Source organism: Cucumis melo, chromosome 5 (assembly GCF_025177605.1).
Source record: "Cucumis melo cultivar AY chromosome 5, USDA_Cmelo_AY_1.0, whole genome shotgun sequence".
Lineage (NCBI taxonomy): Eukaryota > Viridiplantae > Streptophyta > Magnoliopsida > Cucurbitales > Cucurbitaceae > Cucumis > Cucumis melo.
The window spans coordinates 3,060,173-3,088,036 of NC_066861.1; the positions used below are offsets into that span (position 1 = coordinate 3,060,173).

General features: G+C 35.5%; 1 protein-coding gene and 1 non-coding gene across 8 annotated transcripts; both read right to left on the reverse strand.

The window, feature by feature from the left end:
- Window positions 1–576: 576 nt before the first annotated feature.
- LOC103491305 (phosphatidylinositol 4-phosphate 5-kinase 7-like) lies at window positions 577–27,547 on the reverse strand. 7 transcript variants are annotated; one of them, XM_008451188.3, is made up of 10 exons: window positions 27,038–27,547; window positions 21,458–21,589; window positions 20,253–21,338; window positions 19,640–19,807; window positions 15,758–15,923; window positions 6,418–6,528; window positions 6,142–6,329; window positions 5,601–5,755; window positions 1,513–1,684; window positions 577–1,101 (listed from the first exon to the last, which is right to left on the reverse strand). In XM_008451188.3, the coding sequence occupies exons 2-10, from the start codon at window positions 21,472–21,474 to the stop codon at window positions 822–824; spliced, it is 2,343 nt and encodes a 780-aa protein (XP_008449410.1). In that variant the 5' UTR covers window positions 21,475–21,589; window positions 27,038–27,547; the 3' UTR covers window positions 577–821. The 7 variants fall into 7 exon arrangements, 5 of the variants coding, with proteins under 5 accessions (XP_008449410.1, XP_008449413.1, XP_008449412.1 ...); XM_008451191.3 differs by having other exon boundaries at window positions 1,513–1,681; window positions 27,038–27,442; XM_008451190.3 differs by lacking the exon at window positions 27,038–27,547 and adding an exon at window positions 26,912–26,983.
- On the reverse strand, window positions 21,806–21,905 carry LOC127149634 (U6 spliceosomal RNA). Its single transcript, XR_007821337.1, has one exon. It is a non-coding gene; the product is annotated as a U6 spliceosomal RNA (small nuclear RNA).
- Window positions 27,548–27,864: the final 317 nt, after the last annotated feature.

Below are 27,864 nucleotides of genomic sequence, written 5' to 3' on the forward strand. Positions count from 1 at the left end.
GTAGTTTATCCCATCCACAACAAGAAAAAAAAAATTGACTTTTAATGTCAATCGAAAACTAACATAGTGGTACAATTTCAGTCGCCTGTTAGAAATGAAAAATAATGTTATTAAAAATGTTCGACATCGATCACCTTTATGTCGGTTTTTGCTTGACACTAAGATGATTTTATTGTCGATTTTTGCATGAGATTAAACACGGTTAGTAAGACAATTCTTCAATGTCAGTCGCTCAACCAACATTAAATATCTGATCCATTTTTAATGTCATATATATATTAGACACATGTAGCTGACTAACAATATAATAAAAGTATGATGATATTTTTATAGCCCAATTCACTCCGAGAAAAGTGCTGATCTATCCTTCTATAAACTATATTCAACTTACAAAGATAAACAAAATTGTTAACTGTAATAAGTTCAATACTCTATAAAACCTAAAAATTACTTCTCGACTCTAAAGCCTTCATGATGCTGTACCCTCGGTTTCCACCACACACGAAAGTGTATTTATATATATTGCAACATGTATTTCTCTAGTATTATTGAAAAATGGGTTCACTACAATACAGATGCTAAAGAATGAGATGATTTTATATTCAAACAAATATACATAATTTTCTCAGTAGTGGAGAATTATAGCCAATTTATTTAATAAGCATTTATGTAACTTTACAAAGAATGACTGTGGCATGATCTTGTCACCCTTTATTGAAAATTTAATATCATCTAAACTCGAAAAACAATGAGCACAACCAAAACAAAGGAGAGAGCACAGCTGAAAGCAAACTACAAATGCATGATGTTTGCTTACATTTTCATGGTAACTCATGAAAGACCTTCTCCAAGAAACTTATGAATCTAGCGGCATACAAATGAGGTTCCACGACCGATATCGAAAGAGGGTCGAATCTGAAGGACTTGTATGCATGCTCTAGCTTCTTCACCACATTGTACTCCTGTAGTATATCTATAATGCCCATGTAAAGAACTACATCGTAAAACTCAAAAAGTTCTACTTCAGCAGACTCCGACCGAGCCTCTCGAAGTTTTTGACTAGCATGGGCAGGCATATTTACTCCCAACTGCACACGAAATCTGCATGCAAAGAATGTGATCATTTGCGAGAATAGCTTTCACTTTTAAAAGCACTTCAAGGCAAGGAAAACATTATCAAGTAAAGGAGATGCATGTAAATGTTGAGATCATTAGGTTCCGCATCCAGATTCTGAATCCTGGGTTGGTCCGTCATGTGACCAATAACCAAAAGTAAAGTTTGACTGGCAAAATGCATACCTCATTTGATAAGAATCAAAGACAAAATTTTAAAAGTACAAAGAGTAGTTTATCGTAGAAGGTAATTTTTTTTAAAGAAAAATTAACCAAGGATTTTAAATGAATTTTTTTAAGTAACTAATATATATAAATATAAGTTTGATTTTTTAAAAACAGAAAGCCAAAGAGAAATATTATCAGGCAAAAAACCATATAGAAATAGTGAAAACAGACCTCGCTGTACCGGGCAGCAATACATCAACTTCTCTGTCACCTAATGAGTATGCCTTCAATGGTCTTCCTCTGATGTGAGGACCTGGAGCAGTGGTTACGGAGCTAGGTTCATGTGTTACAAGTATTAGGCCCTTTGGAGGAATTGTTGGCTCGCTTTCCGAAGATTCACCTGCTGAAGGGGGTCATGAAGAAAAACGTATTGAATAATTAAAAAGTATGTTGTAAAAGAAAATTCCATAATCAAAACGAAGTCCACCCTCAACACTACCAATAACAGAAGAAGAGGAAAAATTGAAACATCTTTCTCGAGAGGAAAGAAAACGAACGGTAACTAAAAGGCAGTGTTGAGTAATGAGCTTTTTCCTTTTCACCTTTAGTTTCAAAATTTCATTCAATGCTTGAAGTTATTGTGTGATTTATTTTTCATTTTTTGGTTTTTAAGTTTTTAATTGTTATTAAGTTTATACTTTTAATATCTTCGATTTGTAAGTTATTAAGTTTACCTTTCTACCTTTAGGAAGGTAACATCTCAAGTAGAATACGTATCACAATTAGTGACAGATCTAAAAATTTTGAGTAGAGTTTAAATCTAGGTCTAGAGGGTGCTGGAGGATAGTTTTACCACATGGTCAACTTCTGATATTGGTATTATTTCGATTTTAAGAGCATAAAATTGAGGGCGATCCAAGCCCTCCTCAGTCCATACTAAATTTGCCCACGATCACAATTTCATATACCACATTCTACCTTTTGTGTATCAGAATTTTGTGTACCACATTTCGCATTTAGTGCATCAAACAATTTTTCCTACTTCGATAAGAAGATTTAATTTCACTCTCAATTTTCTCTTTCTTCTCTATGTTTAACAAACATTGAGATATTGATTTATTTCCACAACATTCTTTTTTTTTTTTTTTCTATCGAACTCCATTTTCTCAACAGTAGTATCAGAACTACTTTGATTTTTTAAACAGGAACAAAGACGGAAGATCCCCCGAACATATAATAATGGAAGACAAGAACCTCAAAGTGATATCTTTACTTCAGCGGGACTAAGGAGAATTCTTATAGTGCCATCGGTATTTTATTTTATTTTTTGTTGGGGACAAATTTTCAGTTCATCAATAATTTGTGAATGAACCTTTTTTCTTTTTCTTTAAATATTTTAGTAACCTAGATTTCCTTGAAAAATGAAAGAGAGTGCAAAGGCATGAAAAAAAAAGGTGACAAAAGTGTAACTAAATAAATAGGTTCCAATCCAAGCGAATATAACCAACCTAATGGTTACAATAATCCCAAATGACAGTCCATAAAGATCTGTTAAGTTCAGCTCCTTCCCAAATTTTCTCACATGATCCTTCAACCTCTATGAAATCCTAATATTTCCTTCAAGCTAAACCAAACACCCAACATATTAGCGAAACAAGCATGCCACAAAACATTATATCGAAAGTAGTAACAAAGAGCAAACACAATTTTATGTACAAACCCTAGTACAGGGAGAAAAACCACGGTGCCTAATTAAAAGAATAAAAAAATTAGAACAAAGTAAACCCATGGTCTTTCATCATGACCTAAGCCCATTATTTCCAACACTCTCCCTTAAGTTGGGACGTAAACGTCATAAAAACCCAACTTGCTAACACACAAATCAAAATATTGTATGAGCCTCTTTGTGAGGATATCAGCAATCTGTTGCCTCGAGGGTATGTGAGAAATGCAAATGCTACCATCATCAAGCTTCTCTTTGATAAAGTGTCTGTCAATCTCCATATGTTTAGTCCTGTTATGTTGGACCAGGTTATTGGCAATGCTAATGGCTGCCTTGTTATCGCAAAATAGCTTCATAGGCACCTCAAAGTCTTGACAGAGATCAGCCAACACCTCCTACAACCAGATCTAATCACAAATCCCCAAACTCATAGCCCTATATTCAGCTTTAGCGTTGCTTCTAACCATAACTCCTTGCTTCTTCTCCAAGTAACAAGATCACCCCACACAAAAGTACAGTATCCTGAGGTAAAACTTTCTATCAACAATATATCCAACCTAATCAGAATCAATATAAACTTCAACATATCTTCTGTCAGTCTTCCTAAATCAGTGTAAACTTCAACATATTTCTGCAAGGGGGAAGCCTCTAAAAAATTTTACTTTTGAGGAAGGTACGGAAAAAGCATAATATTTAAAAAGTGGAAGGCTAGAACTCTGAGGGACAAAGTCGGATGAAAGAGAAGGAGCTTGGGTCCAAGTACAATTAACCTCCAAAGAATCAAGGTTTTGATCTAAAATTGAATCTGCCCTTAAAGAACTCATTTTTAAGTTCAGGATATCTGTCCTAATTGAATATGAAGAAGCTTGGCCTTGAGTGACTTTAACCTTTAAAAGTTCAGAAGTTTGAACATCTTTGTCTTTATAAGAGTCTTTCTTAAGAGATCCTTCGGCCTCCTTCTAACAAAATGCTTCAGAAACGTCATAAAGGGAAGTGGGGGTTTATTTCATCTTTTATGCTTATTGGAAGTACCTCTTGGATCGGAACTGGTCGAAGACACTTGAGATGAAGAAGGTAAATATGCATATGAAGAGGAAGGGCTTGAGGCTTTTTCAGAAGGAGCTTCGAAGGGCACTGTCTTGGGCTTTACAGAGGGAATAAACAATGCTGAAAGAAGCAGGAGAGAGAGATCTTCTCAAGGTGGAACTTGGAGCGGCAGAAATCTGACCCTTAACCGATTGGACTAAATCAAAGGAATTAGGCTGAAAGTTTCTTGGGCTCTTGGTGGGCAATAACAAGGGAGCAACCGAAAAAACACTCTTTCTTCTTTAAAAGCACCCCTTTGACTTCCGCTTCATTGCTTCCTCCAAAAATAAAGGGATTGTTGATTAAAAAGCATGACTTAGTGGCTTTTCCAGCTGTATGAGCATTAGTTATGCCTTTTGGCGGGAAAGAACTAATGTTTGACTTTCCCAATGACTGATTGGCTTCCTTAGTAGTGTCATGCGAGCGCCATTTTCTAAATTAATGTTGGGTTGGTGCCTTTCGATTTCCTTCCTTTGCCTTTTCACATTTTGTGTTATTTAAATTGTGGTTAGTTGCAGGAGTTCGAGGCCCACAAAATCTACAATGCAGTTGTCTTTGGCTAAAATCTCTCTCTTCTATAATTGTGCCTTTTCGTATACCAGCAACAGAAGGATGCCACTGGACTGTGCAACCCCAGTTATCTTCTTCTCAGGCGCCGAAGGTGGGTCGTGGATGGGGTTCAAGGCCTCGAAGGGGCCATTTTTATGGCTTTGAATGCGTCGAGATTTGAAAGGAAAAAGGAGAAGTCGACTTCTTCATCCTCCATAACTTGCTTGACTCGTATTTGGTCAATAAGAGTTTTGAAGTTTTTAACAACTGAACTTCCTTTGGTAATACTTGGGGATCCATAAGCTCAATATCGCCAAAGTTCATAAAAATATTTCCTCTGTTAAAATCTATAATGTTAAAATCTATAATTTCGATAATGGTGGGCATGAACCACATAAATTTTGTTTGACCTGAATTCAAGCCTCATTGTAATTCATGAGGTCGATTGTTTCTATGGTAATGTCTTCCAGTCCCCCAAAATAATCTAGCTTCAAAGGCTTTTCTGCGTCAGTAATTCAGAAGCAGATTTCGAATTCTGAACCAACCACCTAAAACTTTCATTACCAAAGATCTGCTATGCTTAAATTTGTCCCACTTTTCAAACTTGAGATGAAAGGACCACATCGCCAGCCATCTTCCTGCTTCGATGATGAAATCCTCTATCAAGGCCCGATCAATGCTAATAGAGACTTTTCGTCATACAAAGGATTAATGATGATGCTTGTTCCAAAGTATGTTTCCAGAATTTTCCGTATCTCCCTCCAGTCATCAAACGCAAAGAGCCTCGTGACAATCCATAGGTGATCAAAATTTGTCCTGAACTTCCAAATTCTTTATCACCCATGGGCTCTGTTTTGCTAACTTCAATATATTTTCTAGATTAATTGGGATCTAACATATTATTTCTAGTAAGTATCCTTTATCCAGAAAAGGCATTATTTTCAAGGTAGAAGAGACATACCATCATCATGGAGTAAATTTTCAGGATGTTGAACTGTAGCAGGAGGTTCCAACAAAGCCTTTAATTTCTCAGGAGCTCGAAAATGCACTCCTAGCAGTAGGCTATAATCAATTATGTGCAGAGACTCCAAAAACATGCAATCGAGAGAAATTTGTCTGGCATAGAAAGAAATGGAAACAAGAATTCAATGCTGGTTTCATTCTTGTGGGCATGTTGCATTGATATCCAACCCATAAAATGAATAATATGGCCATCTGGAGAGATGTAAACTAAATATATTAGTTTTCAAAGTTTTACTTCTGTCTCACAATCAACCTTGCAAGAGTACAAATTGATTTCGTGAAGTGGAGTTTAATACCATTCATATCATTTTTTTTTATCTATATGGTTAAATTTTCTCAACTGTAATATTAATTTTTAAAAAATTAGAGATTATTAAATTCATTCAGTTACTTATATAGGTCATCTAGACTTCTTAAAGACAATATTCATTGACTGAAGTGCTACCTACCGAGATTTACTTCTAAGAGAAGGAAATTACTTGAAAAGGGATTGTCGCAATAATTTATCCATATGGAATTCATATGACAAATCGAGATCCTTCAATGTTATACCATCTTTGGATTTATCTCCATGAGTATATCTCCCGAAAGTTGAGCCCTTTAGATCATAACGACGATGAATTCTTAATTCTGTGCAGAACATGTTGCCCATGACTACAAAGCGTACCTGATAAGAAAAAGATGGACAGCTTAGAGGTGAAAATCAACGTGCTTAGCAGAAAAGAAGACAAGGCCATATAGCAGATGGTAAATACCTTACTCCTACCATGAATTGTTATACGATGGAGACCAAAAAATTTTGTTATGAGAGTATTTTCATGTGCTTTTACATGATCATAATATTTAGGAAGCATTTTGAGCAAAACCTGCAGAAAGGAAATAGACCATTAGTGAGGTTCTGACATTTTTATAATCTTATGTTTGCCCAAGAGAAAAAACTCCGTCGCTTATGTTTATCATTGCTCATAGTAGGGTCTAAAACTTGTTCATGCCTACTTGGATTCAACAACTCTCTATAGCCTTCTACAACGTAATCTTATCTCTATGTAAAGTCACTGATAGGAAAAGGAAAAGATCTCAGTGACCATGGAATGAATTATTGTTGTGGTATAGGTTAAAGATTTATATTATATTTTATTTTATATTATATTAAATTGTTAATTATTTTTAAATGGCCCGTAAAAGTAATCAAAAAGGAAAATGTCTTCTTTAAAAAAAAAAAAAAAAAAAAAAAAAAAGAAAAAAAGAAACATCGCTTTTCATTGATATAATGCAAATAGCAAAAACTCAAATTACAATATTACATGAAACAAAAATTAAAATTAACTGAAAAAAAAAATACAATTCCAAAAAGCATAAGACAGAAATTCTGCTAATAGATGGGAGCGGATCCAAGGATCAGTGGGTACATTCTTCCTCAAGAAAAGAAAAGTTGAAAATGGAGTCTTCCAAGTATCTAAATTCAGAAACATGAATGCTTGGATAATGAGATGCATCATTTGGCCCTCTAAGGAGGTAGATCCTCCATTCATATCCTTTTGGGCGAAGAAAAGCAGGAATGGATAACATTCCTTGAGATGATTGATGGTTCTAAATTGAAACACGAGTATGCGACACGGTTCTCATCTCAACTAACAGCAACATCACGGATGTACAATGAGCAGAAGCCAAAATCTATCGGGGAAAGATACACGGACAAAGTGAAGTCAAAGAGACATATCTAATCCTCTGTAGCTGAATCGAAAAAACAGAGCAACAAAAATCAGAGCTTGAAATATGGAAGTTTTTTAGCAAGACTTCAATAATTTGTGGATTATCTCAAAGCTATTTGCTTTTGATGACTGTAAAGAGATTAAAAGGGTGCTGAAAGAGTACTTTCAATCCAAAGTGATCGTATATCCGTTATATGTAGAGAATGCTCAGATAAACTCAAATATGAGACATTAAGGAACCATGTTTTTTTAAACGGAAACAAACTATTTATTGATATAATGAAAAGATAGTACAAAAGTTATAGCAAATTAGTAGGTACACCCGGACATCTCAACTAGGTTGACACCCATATAGCACACTCATCATCCCCAAATATAAGCTTACTGTGTAAGTCATAGAAGTCCAAGCACACAAGATTGCATGAATATGGCTATCAGCCCATAAGAGAGAAACAAAACAAAAACCACCAGAGAACAACAAAACCCTCCTATCCAATCCTAAACACATACAAAGAAAAAGTAAAACAATAATTAGCTGAAAAGAGTTACAAAAGAGCTCCAATTTAAACTGATATCCTGCACCAAATAGTCTTCACACTCTTTGGCTAAGGAACTCCAGTAGGAGATAATTCTAGCCAATTCTACACGATCTTGCCAAGGAGTTGTGATATTGTGGAACACACTGATTTCGTTCAAACCACAAATCTGTCAAAAGAGCCTTTATGATGCAGTAATGCAGAAACTTTAGAGAATTTTACTGAATAATACTTCTGATGTATTTTATTAATGAGAGGGGAAGCCTTTATATAGGCTGGAAAATTATAAGAGTTGTTGAAGTTAGTTATTTTAGAACTAACATTTTAGGATTGAGTTAGTTTATTTTAGAACTAACTCAAGATATAAGAATTAACTAAGAGTAACAAATCTAAGATACAAGAATGATAATTCAAGATATTCAAGAACTAGCTAAAGAAATGTTAAAGAACTTTAAAGAAACATCAAGAAAGGGGATGTTCTACATCACTTTACTGCATTGAACCAGAGCAATTTGACACCTGATTTCAAATAAAACTTTTACGAACACCCAGCTCAAACTGAAAGCTTTCAATAGCTTCTGCCAACATTTCACAACATAATAGCAACCGAAAAATAAAGTTAGCTGAGTTTCTCCGGCTATTTTACAAAGCAGGCATGTTGGGGAGAGGCACTTGTTTGGAAGTTTATGTTAAAGGACATCCCAACAGTTAAGTGCGCCAAAAATCATAATCTAGACCGTTACATTGACTCGAAAGGGACTCTTAGTCCTCCAGATTGCCTTGTCCAAACCTTTATCAACTGGAGAAGATGGTTTTAAGGGATTACTCAAAGATTTAACCAAAAAAGCTCCCCCAGATTCTAAAGACCACAAGCGTTTATCAGGGCTGTCCAGCACTTTTCCTTTTGAGATAAATCCAATAAGGTTCTGAAATGCACCCAATTCATCATCTTTTACATGTCTCCAAAGAAGAATTGACCAAGACAGATGCGTGCAGTCCCAGAGATCAGCAACAGACCCTTGCGGTTTAAGGACTATTTAAAATAATTGAGGGAATACTACACTCACAGGCAACTAATCCACCCTAGCATCCAACCAAAATCTGATTCTTCTTCCATTACCTAGCTTAAAAACAGCAATCAAACTTAACCCATGTTCTTGATATACTAATCCACGGACTTCTTAGGCTTTGAAATTATTTCCCCAAAGAATGCCAGTCATACAAGTCACTACCTTTTAATTTGATTGGCAAAAATCTAACCTTTTAATTTGAGTTTCTGGAACTTAAACTATTATACAGCAGTTTTCAAGTAAGTCAGGATTCAGTAGTGTTGTCCAGGAGTTGGAGAAAGATGTCTGTCTTCTGATAAAATGTTTGGGAAATGGCTTGAGGAGTCTGGAACGATGTTTAGACAGCAACCGAGTGACAGGGGAAACAGAGGATCTATTTACAATTTTTTTTCTGGCTTGAAAAGCTATAATTGCTGTCTCGGTTCTACCCATTGAACGACTCCTCAATTTCGCAGACATTTCCAAAATAGCAAGTTGGCCAACGCTCACTTCATTAATTGCCATATTCTCTAAGCTGGGATTAAACATTTCATGCGCTTCTTCAATTAAATTATTCTCTATAGCTTCAAATGACTTCTCTTTCCTTCTTAAATGTGACTCCTCATTGTTCACACTACCTTCCATGGTAATCGGATTGAATTTCACCACTGCTTTCAACAGAGGACTTTCTTTCCGGCGCCAGCTGCTTCTGTCGAACCCCCTGTTTTAACACTTCAAAAGGATTCCTTGTGTTCGAAGGAATTTTTTGAATGACTTTAGATATTCCAAGCCCTCCAAAATGACAGAATCTTCAACAACACCTTCATCTTTCAAAACTTGCCTTAAATCTCTGCGAGTCAAATGGGTATGAGAAATCCGCAAACAATAAACAACCCTTGGTTACCGGAGGAGGATCAATCATTCCATATCACCAAAGTTTAAGAAAAATTCCATCGATTAAAATCTGTTATTTGTATTGTATGACAAGAAACCACGTAGATTTCCTTTTACTTGAATCTTTGCTTCGAAAATATTTAGGAAGATAAGTATTTCAGTAACAATACTCTACAAACCTTCGAATGCTCCTGTAATACTTCAAATATCTGATTGTTCCAGTAATCTAGAAATAGATTTTTTAATTTAGTTCATCCTCCATGTACTTCAATAACCGAAGGCCGACTATGTTTACTCTTACTCCATTTTTTGAACTTTCAATGAAAAGGACCCCGTTCTTGCCATTTCTTTGCCTTGCCAATGAACACTTCTAATGACCCTTCAGCCAATTTGATGAAGCATTTTCAGCAAACAATGGTGTGTAAAACATATTCTTATTTCGCACGAAAAGAAAAGAGTTTTCTTAAATAGAAGAAATACCCCACACAAACGAGGAAAATACAAAATAAAGAAAAAATAAACATTCGGATATATCTTTAAATATAATGAAAATATTAACAACCAAGGAAAGAATCAACAAAGGAAATAATCAACACCCCCACAAGTTGGTTTGGAGATATCATCCATAGACAGCATGTCAATTAGGTTATTGAATTGTCACTTTGGAAGACCTTTAGTTAACACATCTGCGATTTGTTCGGTTGTTGGAAGATAAGAGATGCATATTATTCCTTGAACATTCTTTTCCATTATGAAGTGTTTATCAACCTCAATATGCTTCATTCTATCATGAAGGACTGATTGTCGGCAATGGAAATCGCTGTCTTGTTATCACAATAAATGCACATAGGCATTGTCTGAGAGAATTTCAATTCTTCAGATAGTCTTTTATCCATATGCCTTCACAAATACCATGGGCTGATGCCATAAATTCTTCTTTTGTACTACTTGCAACCATGCTCTGTTTTTTACTTCCCCAAGTACCTAGATTTCCTTCAACAAAGGAGCAATAACCAGAAGTGGATCATCTATCAGTTGTGCTACCTACCCAATCAGCATCAGTGTACATTTCGACATTTAGGTGGTCATGCTTTTTAAGCAATATGCCATTTCTTGGAGTACCCTTCAAATATCTTAGGATTCTTTAAACAGCATCTTAGGAGCAAGCATGAATTTTCTCACGTACAAAATATCAATCAATTTCAATATGTTTAGTCCTCTCACATAACACTGGATTCGATGCATCCGATGCAATATGAAGTCCTACTTGATTTATCACACCACAATTTGGTTGGTGCGGTGATTTCAAATCCTAACTCAAAGAGAAGTTGATATATCCAAATCAATTCACACACATTACTGTGCCATAACAACATATTTTAATTCCACACTTGAACGTGACACTACATTTTTGCTTCTTACTCTCCCAAGAAATCAAATTATCACCAAAAAAAGCACAATATCGTAAAGTTGATCTTTTGTCTTCTTTGGATATTCAATTGGCGTCTAAAAAACATTCAATATTAGCATGTCCAAACCCTTATAAAAACACGCCAAGAGCAACCTTCAAATAACACAGAATCTGTTCCGAAGTAGCCCAATGATCAGCTAGGGCACGACATATACTGGCTCATAATACTCATTGAATAGGCTATGTCGAATCGAATCACTGTAAGGAAATTAAATTTTCCCACTAACCTCCTATATCTTTTAGGATCTTTTAGTAATTCTCCATTTTTTGTGAGCTATAAGTTGGGCATCATTGGGGTACTATATGGCTTATCCCCTAGCTTCCCTGTTTTAGGTAATAAGTTAAGTACATAACTTTTCTGTGATAATAGTATGTCTTTCTTGCTTCTTATTACCTCAATTACCTCAATTCCTAGGAAGTATTTCGACAAGCTCAAACCTTTTGATTTGGAATTAACGATGGAGAAAAAACCATCATGGGTGGCCTAGTGGTAAAAAAGACAGTATCAATAAATAATTAAGAGGTCATGGGTTCAATCCATGGTGGCCACCTGCTGGCCCGAACACTCACGGATATTAAAAAGAAATGGCGATGAAGAAAAGTTTGTAGCAACTGTATACCTAAAGCATCATCACCAGTGATCACAATATCAACATACACAATTAACAAGATGACACCAATCTCGAACCTCTTCAAAAAGACCGAATGATCTGACGTGCTTTTCCGCATTCCAAAGTCGACCATTTGACCGAATTTTCCAAACCTAGCCTGTGGACTCTATTTTAGTCCACACAAAGACTTCGGAGGCAACACACCTTTCCAATCTTCCACTGAGCAACTAACCCCGGTGGTTGCTCCATATACAACTCTTCTTGAAGATTACCGTGGAGAAATGCATTTTTAATATCAAGTTGATGTAAGGGCCAACAACTTTTTTTTTGGAAAGGAAACTGGTCTCTTAATTCACATAAATGTAAAATGAAAGAGACAAATGCTCTAAGTACATGAGGGCTATACAAAGAGCAAAAAGCATAAAGCATGACGCACCCAAACATCTCAACTAAGTTGACACCACTTAATGCCCTCATCATATCCTTCAAAACATAACATCAAAAAGACACCACTTAACGCCCTCATCATATCCTTCAAAACATAACATCAAAAATCGGCCAAGACTTATAAATTCAACCATTACAAATAGAACAAAAACTATAAATCACTAGCCTTACAAAGGTTTCAACAAAGAGCATACAGAAGACCTAAGACAAAAGTGCAAAAAGAGATTAAACTCAAAACAAAGCTAATGAAAAAAACAACCTTACAAATGCCATTTTTGCAATTGGAGCAAAAGTATCAGAATAGTCACTCCATATGTTCGTGTGTAGCCTTTCACTACAAGTCGTGCTTTTAATCGAGCAACACACGATCAGGATTAACTTTAACTGCAAACACCCATTTGCAACCGATAGGCTTCTTTCCCGAGGGAGAGAAACTAAATCCTACTTACAATTGTCATCAAAGACAGTCATCTCCTCCACCATTGCAACACACCAACTGGGATGAGACAAGACTTCATGAACGATATTAGGGATGGATACTGACTCTAATGATCAAAGAAAGAACATGTAGAAGATAACAAATGGTTATATGAAACAAATGAGAAAATGGGAAGCACACTCACGTTTACCTTTACGAAGAGCAATAGGAAGATCATCACTTGTTTCCGGATCCAATGACAAAGAAGCCTCTAATATAGGCATGAAACTGAAGGAGACAAAGAAGCCTCAGGTATACGGCATGAAATTGAAGGAGATTGTCGTTGACCATAAACCTTAGTGATGGGTGGATGAATATAGGTACACACATGTAGAGATAAATTGGGAAGAGGATTAGAAAAGGAAACAACACTGTAAACAAGGAAATCATCCTCAACCTCCCGATGCTCCCCTAACTTGTATTCGAAGAAAAAGAAGGTAAGGAATAAAAGGAGGAATGTTCAAAGAATCTGACATCAAGAGATGAAATATTTGTTTAGACTGGGACAATAACACTGATACCCCTTCTAAACATGAGAATAACCAAAGAAGATACATTTTAAGGCCTTTGGATCCAACTTTGTATCTTAGGGCCAAACACAATGAACAAAGCAGGTACAACAAAATATTTTAAGTGAAATAGGAAACAAAGGTTGTTTAGGGCATAAGGTACAGAAAGGTATATCGCCCTTAAGAACAAACAAGAGCATGCAATTTATTAAGAAACGGGTTGTGGAAACGACATCAGCCCAAAATGATTTTGGAACATGCATCTAAAACATTAAGGCTCTAGCGGTTTCAAGAAGATGATGATTCTTTTCGTTCTACAACCCCATTTTGAGATGGAGTATCAATACAAGAAGATTGAAGAAGAATGCCATGAGAATCTAAATAAGACTTCAAGTGCATGAGAGAAATATTCTTTCGCATTATCACTCCGTAAGATTTTAAGAGCACCACCAAACTGAGTTCGAATTTCAGAAAATGGGAAAGTAACTCCAAGATTTTTCATTAGATATAACCATGTTACATGAGAATAGTCATCTACAAATGTAACAAAATACAGAAACCTTCCTTTGAACACAATAGGAAACAAACCCTAAACATTAAAATGAACTAATTCAAGTGGAGCACTAGCTCGTTTATTGACTTGAGGAAACAAACTCAGATGGTGAAATTTAGCAAATTGACATGACTCACAATACCATGTAAAACTCTGATACCATGTAAAACACTTAGGTTTGAGAGAAAATCAGAATACCTTACTGCATTCAATAAAGAAATATATATACAAGATATAAAGGTGACCAAAAAAGGAATGTGCAAAAATAACCAAAAAAATATATATATAACAAAGATAATCACAATAATAGAATTATAACACAAGGCTTATTCTCATGTGGTGGAGGTAATTTCGGTTGGTTGTGTGGCTTAGTTAATTGATCTGACCAAATGAACACATTCTTTGTGGTGGTTTCATCTTCTTTAACACCTCCATTATTGATTTCATCGATTAATAGTTCCTCATCATATGGTTCGAATTGAATAACCTGCATATTAGTCCCATCGATTTTTCTTCTTTCAATGCAAGCTCCTCTTCGACCTTTGTATCTTTCTTATTCAACTCATTTTCAATTGATTTTTTCTTTTCTTTTACTCCGTTCATTTTTTGCAAAGTTTCACAACCCATTTGGATGAGTTCTTGATCTTTTTTAGTGGCCCAATGTGAATTTTTATGGTTTCTTGATAAATCTTGAAGATTACAACTGTCTTCCTTGATTTTTTTTTTCAAAAGAATATGAATTAATTCACTCTCTTTTTAGAGTTCTCTTGATAGATGTTTTTATTTGAATACTTTTGTTTTCTTGAAAATGTTTCAACTTTCAAATTTGTGTGGGAATGATTGATGGGCATTCTTTGATGTTAGTGATAATAATTTCTTTCACACTCTAAATCATGTTCTGAATCATCTAACTCCCAATTATTACATCGACTTCTTGAGAAACCGGTTTGATTGGACCGTTGGGCTCATTGTTGATAATTTTTGCCTTATTATATCGTTCCAAACTAAATTAGAATCTTCATCGAAATCGCTAAAATCATTATAATCAAATTTCAAATGTGAATAAGAATAGGTTCTTTAAGAAAATCGAGCACGGACAAAATTATTATGTTGGAATTCTTCTTCTGAATCACTAGAATCAAAATTCCAACACTGCTTTGGGGAGAAAATTTGACTTTTTTTCCTATACCAACTGTTATATTATTTCTTCACCGTCTTCCTTGATCGATAATAGTCCATTCTTGCAAAATCCTGATAAATCCTTGTTAGATGTATTGTTCGACAATGGGCACAACTCACAAAACTCCCTCTTGTGATCAACGTCAAGAAGAGTTTCTCGATCTTCCACGATGGTAGTCAACATTGGCCCATACGGTTGCTCTGATACCAAATTGATGTACACCAAGTGAGAGAATTGACTCTATTTGTAATTTAAAAACAAACTAATTCTAATCCTAATTTATAAAAGAAATCAATCCTAATCCTAATTAATAAAAGAAACTAATCTTAAACCCTAATAAAACAAAGAAACTAATCATAATCCTAATAAATTAAGGATTTGACCAGAATACTCTATTCCTACTTCATCATTAATTTTGTTGTAACATTCTAAGTTCATTTGTGTAGTTATGTATTTCAATCTATTTTGAGCATTAACCTCATCTCATTATTTTAACCATTATTTAACGAAAGTTTAAGTTTTCTTTTTTCTCAAAAAGGAAAATAAAGATCATAATTGATTTTTTAAGAAACTGCACTAAGGATAGGAAATAGGGAATGGGAATTCACTAACTAACAAAGTCAAGCCAGGGATCTTTAGTTTAATGCCTTCAAACCTTCAACTCAGATTTCTTCAGAGTCTTGATCACAAATCTATCATCTTGAGAAAGGTAAAAGATACTTCCACTTTTCCCAGGCGATGAGAGTTCTCTTAGGCCATCATCGCCACATATGGACATCATATACTCCGCTGCATCTAGTTTGAACATCTCTCTCAGATTCCTAACATTATGAAAAGCAAAAAAAAAAAAATCATAACAAATAAAGGTTCTAAGTTATGATCATTATTCAAATCAAGAAGAACGTAACCGTACATTATGGAGTGCCAATGAGTATGATAATATAACAATACAAGAGATTTATGAAAATGAAAGATATACAACAAAAAAATCAAAGCAATTTACTAATCAAAAATAAAAATAAATAAACCAAAATAGAGAGAGATCGAGATATATAAAACGTCCTGGACAATTATTTCACCTGTAGCTCTTCCAACCTAAGATAATCCTTGCCACAGGCCCAACCGAGTGTAGACAGCCATGACATCTAACTGAATACCCTAAGAAATTTGAAGGACCCTAAATTTCCTATCCTCTCTTTGTCCCTCCTAACCTTTTGACCAATGCTATACTCTCCATAATGAGGAACCTGCAAATCAAGGTTAGTGAGGGGTTGAACCTGAAGCTGGACAAAGTAAAAAGGCCATTCTGTCAAGGAGAATCGATGAGGTTGCAGTCTCTCCTAAAGGAACTAAAGAACCATGCTGCAGGTAGAAGAATCCCCAGTAGATTTCTCATAGCTCCAACGAGTGACATTAAAGTCATCTCCAATAATCCATGTGTCAAGACAAAGGGCCAAGAGATTATTCCTGCCAGAGTGTTTTGGTTTTTTTTTTTTTTTCTTTCTTTTTGGAAAGGAGCAGTCTCTTTTATTAATAGATTAATAATGTGACAAAAGCTCATAGTACAAGAGGATTACACCATCCCAGAACATGTTAAAGGTTGGAGAACAATTTTTCCCAACAGTTGGCTGCATATGAGCAAAGGAAAAAAGAGATGAGATGGTTTCTCTTCATGCTGGAGATGAAACAGACAGATAGAGGGTGAAAGACAGCTATTTGGCAATTTCTCTACAAAACTGTAGACACGTTAAATTAACCAACCAACACCAAAACCAGAAAATTCACCCTTCTTGGGCTTTTACTCTTCCATAGAGCCGTGTACATCACATTATCTAAAGGAGAAAAGGGAGAAAGATGAGTAGTTAGAGATTTAATCAAGAACGTTCCTCTCCAGAGACCAAATTCTTTTATCAAATGTCTCAAATACCCTTCTGGCTGAAATTAAACCAATCATGTCCTGAAATTCAGCAATCTCTTCTTTCTTTAGTAGTCAACGAAAATTAAGACCAAGAGTTCAACTCTAGGTCCCAATGTTCAGCAATCGGTACTTCCGGAAGTGAAGCAATTCTGAAGAGTTTTGAAAACCAGTTGTTAAAAGAAGTGTCTCCCTCTCTACCATTCCTAAGTTTGAATTTAGCCCAAGCTTCCACTTTCAACCAAGGATGGAAAATACTGACCCATGGACTTCTCAAGCTCTTACTATCCTTTCCAGTCGTACGCCAATTAAACATGTCCTGTCCAAGAAATCATTGTCTTAAAATAGTCTTCAAGAGCAACTTTAAATTTCACCCACTGATAAAGATTTAAATCCAAAGTCTCATTGTCCTTCCAAACCCAAAAAAAAAAACTTTGCCCAAACCGATTTAGAGGCAGGGGATTGGAATTTGGTGCTTGGACAGGAGCAGCAGTGGACTTACCCTTTTCTTGAGTGAGGAGTTCTACAGCTCTCTAAATTTCAGCCACTGAAGCCATGATGCCAACCATTTTGGACTGCACATCCAAAAGCCTGCGTATTTTGTTCTTCCAGGGATGTTCCACATGCGTAAGCGCCAGTTGAAAGATTGAGAGTATGAGGATGCTTTTGCATCTACAGTAAGGTGTTCGGGATTCTTGGAGTTCTTGGTCACCATCAGGCCCTATGCCAAGAGTGCTGTGCTACCAATTGATGCAATTTTTGTAAGAGAATCAAAAGTTTCTTGGAGAAATCTTCGAGAAGGAATTTTATTGATATTGAATAATAAAAGAATGCTAACAAAGTTCCCTTTAAATAGACCCAAACAGGAAAAGGTGGTGTCACACCTAACTAGCTAACTAAACCAAACCTCCAACCCAACGGAGAAGGGTTTTGTCACACCTAAACTAAAATATTATATTGGAAAATGATTAAAATAAACAAATAAAACACAGCCACTCTGAATTCCCAAAGTAGCCCTACATCAGATAAGGACAACAAACGATCGATTTCCGCTACAAACCATCCTATCATTGCTGGTGATAGGAAAGTTTTAATATCCTTGCTCATGTCTTCTACAAACAAATCCATTTCCCTCCTTCCAAACGTGAAAGAAAAATAAATAAATATATAAAAAGGTTTTTAACTTTGCAGCTTTTAACTTCCATTTTTTTCTTTTTTTTAAAGGAAACAACATCATTTATTAATAATAAATAAACAATAAGACAAAAGCTCAGAGTACGAGAGGGTTATACAAAGAGCAATCAAACCGAAGATTAGGAGGTGCACCCAAGCATCTCAACTAGGTTGATTGTTGACACCCCTTTTGCCCTTAGCACCTTCATCATATCCATACATAATAAAAAGACAAATCAACTAATAACGTCCAAGTGCAGGGCTAAGTGGCTAACAATAACCAATACAACTCAAAAAGAACATAAGAAGCAACTTTTAAAAATACTAGAAATTAGAAAAACAGCCAGACAAAGAAAGATCCTGAAACAGTTAGAACCATCAAAGGCTGTGAGCCAAATCTGAAGCATCAACAAGGAGGAAAAATAAAGGCCCGTCACTTTAGCAAGATATCATGCATAGAGAAGTCTTTAAATTGTTTTCTTGGGGAGTACCACGAAGAGGCATTCAGACATGCAAACTCATATCAATCGGACCAAGAGGAGACTTTGTTGCAGCTTTTGACTTCCATTATAGAATATAATCAGGAGGATCAAAGGCAATGGTTGTGATTAGAAGGATAACAAGTTTTGGAAGGGAAAAGAATAAAGGAAGAAATTGAAGTTGATGAGAGGAATGGTCGAAAGGGGTTAAGGAGAGGAGAGGGGTTTTACTGTCTATTGAAACGAGGCAAAGAAAGAGTAGTTAACCAAATCTACTTGGGGGGAGTTATAGGTCGAGTTGGCCTTCAAATATGGTTTTCATGGGTTGTTAGATTTCTTATCGGCACTGAAGAATTTGGAATTGGCTCTCTCTAATGACTTGCCTCCTACTGTTCGCCCTCATCTCACGGTTCTTTATTCTCATAGTCTCAGACTAAGTGGCCTTCATTTAAGAGTCATCTTGTTCTGCCATGGGTCATATTTAATTACTTTTGCTTTACTTTTTGGATAATTCCAAGTCAGGGCCTTCATTTATATTTTTTATTATTTCTTTTTCTTACTTGGTTTCATTGTATTTTGAACAATAATCTATTTCCATTTCATCAACGAAAAGTCTTGTTTCCTTCTAAGAAAAATCTAAATCTTTGAAGATCAAAACCCCCTAAAAAAGAAACTACAACAAAGGAGAACAAATACAATATTTATAGAAAAGAATATAGAAATAACAATTGAACTGTTTGCATTCCTTCATATTTAAAAATTTGGTGGGCAGTCAAATGAAATAGAAATAATAGTATGTCATCCAAATCCAACACCAGGACACTGGGAAGTTAGAAAAAGGAGGAAGAATAACATCGTCATGTTATGTTGGTTTAGTAATCAGGACTATAACAAGAGGTTTAAATGCATAACTTTCTATTGCAATTTTATAAATAGTTAATTGCATGATGTGCAGTAGATCATAAATTACCTGAAGACCATAGGACAATAGTCTTTCCAATGGAAGTCGACAGAATAGTGTGGAGGTGTAAACTGAGAGCCCTTTCTAGGGAAGTACATCACTATTCTAGCCCGTCTTCCAAAATCAGATGCTCGAACTTCACGCATAGGAACTGGTGTAATCTTACCAACAGTATACCTGAAAACTTAAAGTAGAATAATTATCAACCATTATTATTTAATTCATGACATCTCAATAACAGGCCTAAAAACAAACTCCAGAAAACCTACTAAACATGCTTTTCTAGATTTCTAGATTTCCCATTCTTTTCAATACAAATTAGGATGCCCATCATCAACAAAAGAAAAAATAAATGTTCGTGTTACATAGTCACACGGATAACTATTTAAAGGAATGTATGTGATAGTATACATCAAAGTGTTACTTGTGCTACTACTATAGATTTGTTCTAGAATATCTACAGTATTTGGTTTATCAAGGTCTCCTTCAAACTAAAGTATTTCTACCTCCACTGTTTAAAAAATTCATATTAGATGCAAATGTAAGGCAGCCTGTGGACCAGATTAGAGACATACAATGAACAAATTTAACTTGTATTGTCCAAAAAAATTAACAGATTTACCTTATACCAAGTTGCAAATTAAGCATTAAATAGTAGCTCCGATGACTTTCAAAGAAGTTAACACATGACACCCTCGCTGCTTCTTTCATAGTAGTTTTCTTCCGTTCCTTACTTCTATCCAATAGTTCTTCATATTCCTTAACCCTCTCTTGTATCAAAACTCCTTGAATGTACTCCCTTTCATAAACCATTCTATGATTATATGGTACATTATTTTGACCTTTAACAGATTTAGAAGCATGGGACATCACACAGGAATCTTCATCGGCTGATGTTTCTCGAGCAGGATCACTGCCCCAATTTACTTCCATTGATGTAGGCCAATTTGATAGTCCTCCAGCACTTGAAATTCCAGTGACGGAAATCTTCTCTGAAAAACTGTGCTTAAGACCATGCTTTGGAGCTTTTTCTTTCTCTAAATTTAGTGAGAGAGTACGTGATACAAAACCTTTTCCATCAATATCATAACCAATAAAGTTATGCCACTTCTCCAGAGATGGTGGTTTGCTACCAGCTGGATAAAATGTCCCTTTTCCATCCTTGAGGCCCTTACTCCACGATCCAAAGTAATATGCACCATCAGCAAAATGATAGACTCCAGATCCATGTCGAAAACCATTCAACCAAAAGCCAATGAAATGATCACCATTTACCCATTTCATTATCCCTTTACCACACATTTGCCCACCTTTCCAGTTCCCAATATAAGAATTTCCAGAACTCCAGAAGTATCTACCACAGCCTTCAGGTATCCCTTCTTTCCAAGAACCATCATAAATGTCTAAATTAGCATATAGCTTTCGTCCAATCCCATGGTGAATATTCATTCTCCAAGCTCCATTGTAGATAGACCCATCAGAATAGTAGAAGGTGCCAAAACCATGAAGATAACCACCCGAGATATCACCCTCATATCTTGCTCCCGATGGCCACGTAATCTTTCCCTTACCTGTCATTTTTCCATCTTCCCAATCACCATCATAAATTGTTCCTTCCAACCACATGTACTTCCCCTTACCATGAGGCAAACTATCTTTGAAACTGCCAATATATACATCTCCATTTGAGAGCACATTCTCGGCAAGCCTGAAAAGAATAAATGCTCTTCAAATATGTGGACTGAAAAAACCATGTGTGCAGGTGCATGAAAGTGTTGAAAGGTACAGAAGGAGAAGAAAGTTTCACTAGGTTAAAGATGAAATTACCCTTGGATATCTTCCATAAGCACAGGTCACGTTCTTGCCGTGACATCCATGACTTCCATCTAGGTTCTTAAAAACAATAGTTTCCCCAATGTTGATCACCAATACGAGATTATATCATCCACTTCGGCAACTCTAGAATAAATCAACATCATCACAAATGAAGGCAATAAAGACCTCAAAAATGTAAAATACAGCAATCAGATGATAACAGTTACATTCACCGTCTCAAGGGTTTATTGGGTGCACTTTTAGTAATTTGTCCTTTTCCTGATTTCTTTCTCAATTTTAACAATTTGTTTCTACAAACAGTTTCTTAGCAAATGTTTTCAAATAGTTTCTTTTTTTTTTTTTTTTTTGGACCGTTTCTCAATTTGTGCATGTCATCCTTGTGCAGGGGCCATAATCTTCTCTGTATCATTCCAATTTTATTGGATGTCCCTAAAGGGACTCAAATAGTTTTGTTCTTAAAGACTGTTTTTATATATTATTTTACCAAAAATGATTTATACCTCAAAAACAGTTTTTGAATTTCATGAAGAGAATTTCATTTAAACCTGGCTTTCAAACTCAGACCATTAATCTCCACCAATACAAATTCCCTATTCGCCAAGAATAATTTTTAATGCCCAGCACCATATAATTTGGAGAGAGAGTATCATAGAAACCAAGGTAGTATGGGATGCCTTTGTCCCACGTTGCTTAATGGGATTATCAATGTGGTAATTAAGTGACTTAGTTCTCCCACCCCAATAACTGCCTTGTAGGGTGTGGTTCTCCAAGACACTTAAGTACCTGACATGGTAGTTGAATCTTGGTGCCAAAATCTTGGATCAGAAAAGATGGTCCATAATTTACACGCCTAGCCCAGAGTTCTTGATAAAAAGAGAAACAACAATATAACAAATTAGCAATGACAAAGTCCAGAGGAGATTTCCTCATGTTGAAAATAAGGGGCTTTATTGATAGTTTATAGCTTTGAGGGTATTTTAGTATTTTATTTTACCCTAAGTTTATTTCCTTTTTATATTAGGGCTTGCTAAGGCCTATTAAGTTGTCTTCTCTTGTAACTCTCCTTGTGTGAAAATAATAAAAGTGACACTCTATCGTAGTTTTTTCTCCCTTTTCTAGGGTTCCCACATAAACCTAGTGTTCTCTTTTTTACTGTTGAACACCTCACATCTCCCTTTCTTCAAACATATGCATGCTGCATAAGAAAAGGGAAGAAACTTTTAATCATTTATTTCCTCAATGTGATTTCAGTTGAAGGGTATAGGAACACTTAGTTTGTTCATTTATTTAAGGAATGTATGGTTGTTTCCTTGAGGAGGTTTAAAAGAAAAAGCCATTGTGGCTTTGGAGCAATGTGACAAAGGCTATTGTGTGGCTCTTACAGAAGGAAATGAATGCTAGAATTTTGTTCAAATAAGCGTATTTATCTTGTCATCTTGTACAGTTTACAGCCTCAAATAGGAGTAGCTTTCACAAACTTTTTGTAACTACACCATCCACACTATCAACCTAGATTGGGCAGCCCTTTTGTAATCCTTGGTTATGGGAGGAGACATCTTGCTTCTTTGCCCTCTAGGTTGTTTCCTTGTTTGTTTTAGGAATGAAGTCTTTCTTCGTTTCTTATCAAAAAATTACAAAAAAAGATAATAAAAAAAATTAAAATAGCAGTTTCATAATTTTCTAAATGCAACGTATCGCTTGGGGAAAGAGATAATCAAGCACAAGATAAATGTAAAATTTTCTTTCACGTCCGTAACTTAGCATTCTTATTTACTTTAGGTAAATGTGGTAAAAGGCCTTGCTTGCTGAAATTTGGTTCAAAAGGAACCAAAGAGTTTTCTATGGACAGTTCTTATCTTGGATGGATCGTTTTGAAGTTGCAAGACTTGATGCATCCACCTCGTACTCCCTTTCCAAGCAATTTTCAAGCTTGTCGACCTCTGTTCAACTTTCTTTTATGAAAGAAACGAGAAGACATCTGTTCAAATTGGAAAGGTTTCATCTTCCTAGATTAGATTCAATTTTCCTATTTATATGATTCATGAGTATAATTAATCTCTATTATGTATCGACTTATGTTGAGCAACGACTCTTTTCATTATTTCAACCGCTAAGAGTGTGTCAACCCAGTTGAGATATCCAGGTACGCTTGCCGATCCCCCTCTTCTTCTAGTTTACTTGAATTTTATGTCTTATGTCTTATTATATTTCAAGCATTAGTCTCTTTTTATTATATTGATGAAAAGTTTCGTTTCCTTTTCAAAAAGAACTTAATACTCTTATTTTATTAATGTAGCCTTCAAAATTTGTACATTTTCTTTCATGACCATTAATTTAAATTATGAAACTTACAACAAACATCCATTGACCAATTAGTCGTGGAATCTCTATTCCAAACCTCACCAAAACTGTAGAAAAAGTAGATAAATATCTAGAAGATCAATGGTCCCAAGAAGTTGAGCCCTTCATACAGCTTCTTTGTCAGGGAGGTATGAATGATGCTAGTAGGCTTCAAAGAAGATACCCCTCCATAGTTGCTTGAAAAAAAAAACAAGGTAAGTTCTCTCTCCTCTCTCATTTCCCCTTCCCTTCCCCCCTCCCCCCTTCCAACACCACTCATCTATCAGTTTTCCAGCTAGAAAACCATTGTTTTCGGTTCTCCGACGAGTGTGTTTTCAGACTCTTTCCTTTTTGAATTTTTCAATCATAATCAGATATGGAAGTGGAAAGTTGTAAAATTGATAACCTGTTTTTTGATAACTCGTTTTTCCGCATTTGGTATGAGGATGGATCATTTCAAGTAGAAGATGTAGAAGCCAACATAATACTGCCATTATCAATCCCCCAGCTTATATGTTTTCATGAAGCCATTTCATAATTGAGCAAAAAACTAGAATATAGATTCTTAAGTGAAAAAGTTGAAAATGGAATGGTTGAAGTTTCTAAATTCATAGCTAAGTTCGGTTGGGTAATAAGATGCGTTGTTTGGCCCTGTACAGATGGTAGATCCTTCATTCATATTCCCTCAAGTAAAGATAAGCAGGGTTGGGTCTCATTCAACAAAATGTTAGGAGGCTTCAAGTCAAAACATGAATACATGACTTGGTACTCATCCCAAATAAGGTCATCAAACAACAGAAAGAAGATTGAAGAGCAAACTTTTGAGGTGTTGAAAGATTGTTATGCGGAGAAGGTGAAGCCAATGAGTTACAATCATCCCTCTGTTCTAAGAAACATCCAAAATCAAGGGTTCTCCCACATCAATTCAAGACTTTTCCAAAGCATGTTGTTAGAAGGAAAAGGGTAAAGGAGAAAAGAAAAAACTTACCAAGGAAAAGTTGATTTCAGAGAACCCTGATTTTTTGGAAGTAAATTGTGCCCTTTTGCAAGTCCCTCCTCAATCAAACAGGTTAGATCCTCATAGCTCTATTCATCCTCTTTTAAATACTTCATTTTCTTTACGCCTAATTCAAAGGTAAATTTTTTTAGAGGTTCTCCTACCCAAATTCCAATCTCTTCATCGAAAAAGAAGAGTGTAGCAGATTTCAACTCTCCTTTTAGTGTGAGCATCGAGGAAGCCGAACACATGCCAAAGCCAGCAGATAAGGATGACCAGTCGATTAAGGATCCTTTAGAATCTGATGACAACACCCTATTTCAGACAGAGGAGGATTTAATTATTGAATACCTCTTTACCTCACAAGCTCAGCACTGTGAAATTCCAGATCACTTGAAGTCTATTGTTGAGAAATGTAGAATTATTTTTTCTAGTACAAAAATTAGACTTGATCTTGTTTTCTCAGCCAATTATTTTTAAGGTTGTTATAGTGGATCACGAGAGTTTCGACAGATGCTTCTATTATTTTGGCCCCCTAAAGTTCTTTTGGAATATTCTGGTTCTAGTCACTCACTCAAGATTTAAGGACTACTTAAAAGGAAATTTTTTTCAACAATCCTCAACTTGAAGCAACATGGTTGTTTGCTCTCCCTTGGTCGTTTCCTCCCCATTTTGATGTTTTTAGTCTGCAATCTTCAGCTGTTTTTGGCTTCTTTTAGAAAGATTTTTAAGTTTGCTTTGTTCTTAGTTTTCTATTGTTTTGCTCATGGTTTCATTTGTGTTGTTTGTGTTGTTCAATTCATTCGTACTTTTGTTTGTAATTGCTCTTTTCGCTCTTAGTATAATTCTATTGTACTTTTGAGTTGTTAGTGATATATAATTAAATTTGTCTTCAACCACCGGCTTAAGCTTTTGGGTGAATTGATAGTTTAATATGGTATTAGAGCAAGTGGTGTGAGGAGGTCCCGTGGTCAAGCACCCCACAAGTGAGGGGGAGTATTAGTGATATATAATTAAATTTGCCTTCACCACCAGCTTAAGCTTTTGGTTGAATTGGTGGTTTAATATGAGCATTAGTCTCCTTTATTAATACATTTAATACGGAGGCCCATCTCCGTTTCAAAAAAAAAAAAAGAAAATATCCCTCCATTGATCTAAAGTCCAAGTTGCTGCACTTTGTCAGAAAGGCAGGGAAGGACCAATAACATGAGTTTTTCCATTCTAAACTTTTTCTTTATATGATGAACCAAACTTTCATTGAAAGAATACATGGGCATCCTTCAGGCTTCAATTGTGCACAGTCGTAGATTCAAGATTAGGGGTCAAGTCTTACAGATTGATGGTTTTAAGTCAATCTTGTGGGCAGTATGGTATGAAAGAAATCAGAGAAAATTGTTTAGGATGGGATTAGAAATGGATCTAGCAAAACACCATGTCTCCTCTCCTTTGCAGATCAAGTTTTTTTGTGATTTTAGTAAACTCCAAGCAGTGAAACGTGTTTCTTGTTACTGAGGGGAAACGGTATATAGAACTCTCCAGAAAATGATCGGAAGTAAAGGAAGATTTAGATTACGTAATAATTCTTCCATTATAGAAAATTTAGACGCTCACAGAAACACGGCCCTGCCTACAATATAAACGAAAACAACCAATACCAATAGAAAATGGATTTCCATACAGAAAGAATCTCCTACAAACAGGGAAATCAATAGACCAGAAAATCTAAAAGCAACTATTTGGCTGATCAAATGAAAAACATTAAATTCCTCAGGAACTGAAATAAGGAATATCCAAATTGGTATAATTTAGCTAATCAAATATACTGGGAACAAAGATAGAAAAGGAATCGGCAAGCGTCATTTTTACGAGTCCACTAAACAGAAAAATTCCATTGAACTAATTCAATCTACAATTTGCACATAAATGAACAAAATTGAAACTAAAAACAGCTAAGGCAATAAACGAAATTACAAACGGATTTGACTTACATCAGAAGAAATAAACTAACGAGGAATCGGCACCAGACATACGAACAGATATCAATTACAAGCCAGACAGAATAGAGAAAAGATGGAGAAAGTAAATAGTGAGAGTGAGAGAGAACCCACAAAAACCCTCGAGACAAAGAGAAAGAACAAGAGAACACCCTTTTCACTAGCTGTCCCCCACTATGCGTTAACATAACCTAAGAAAAGAAGGCATCAACATCCATAATAAAAGTTAGCAGCTCATACCGACAGTACAGCTCCAATCCAAATTGACGCTCGACCCTCTCGCTCACTTTCTCTGTCTATCGAATTTGTCGAAATTGAAAGGCATGCAAATACAAGAACCTGTAGCAGTCAAAGAAACGAAGTGCGGAATCTCCAAAAAAGACAACAACCACTTCGATGCGGCAAGGAATCAAACACGTAGTGAGCAGGGGAAATGGAGATTGGATTGGATTGCTTATGCATGAGGAAGAAGAATCATGGAGAATAATCACGTGGAGAGTGACAGCGTTGATTCAAAGAAGCAGTATAAAAATGGAGGAAGCAGAGCTGTACTGCTCAAGGATACCTTTTTCTATTCGTCAGGGCTTTTGAAGTCTCAAGAAAAGTATTAAAGGCCAATGCAATGCATCACAAGTATAGGCTCTATCTATTATTACAATTTACAATCAGGGGTGTCTAGTGTGACCTTGGAGGTCCATGAGAAAGGCCAAGTTCATGCAAGAAAGATAAGCATGCATTGAATTATAACATTTTTTTTAATTGATTTTAATTTGAAGAATCATGGGTGATTTTAAATGGCTTTTTTCTCATTTCAAAATCTTTTTTTCTTCCTATGATAATGACGGTGTTTGACTTAAAATAAAATTTATTTTGAAAACAAAATTGATTTTTGGGAAATTAGGGGATAAATAATTTTTGTTAAGTTGTCACTCAAACACGATTATCTAATTTAGTTTAGGAAAATTGTAGCACTGGGAGACTAGGTTTTAACAATTATGGTACATACTTTTCAAATTTTACAAATATGTCAAATCTTAATCTCTAAAATATTTTGAAGATATTTCCTA

What these genes read in the sequence shown, in the direction of transcription:
- LOC103491305 (XM_008451188.3), bottom strand. An exon ending in TTGCGACAATCCCTTTTCAA is followed by an intron (nt 5,756 to 6,141) that starts GTAATTTCCTTC and finishes TTTCTATGCCAG; the next exon opens with ACAAATTTCTCTCGATTGCA. An exon ending in TTGCTGCCCGGTACAGCGAG is followed by an intron (nt 1,102 to 1,512) that starts GTCTGTTTTCAC and finishes CTTTGCATGCAG; the next exon opens with ATTTCGTGTGCAGTTGGGAG.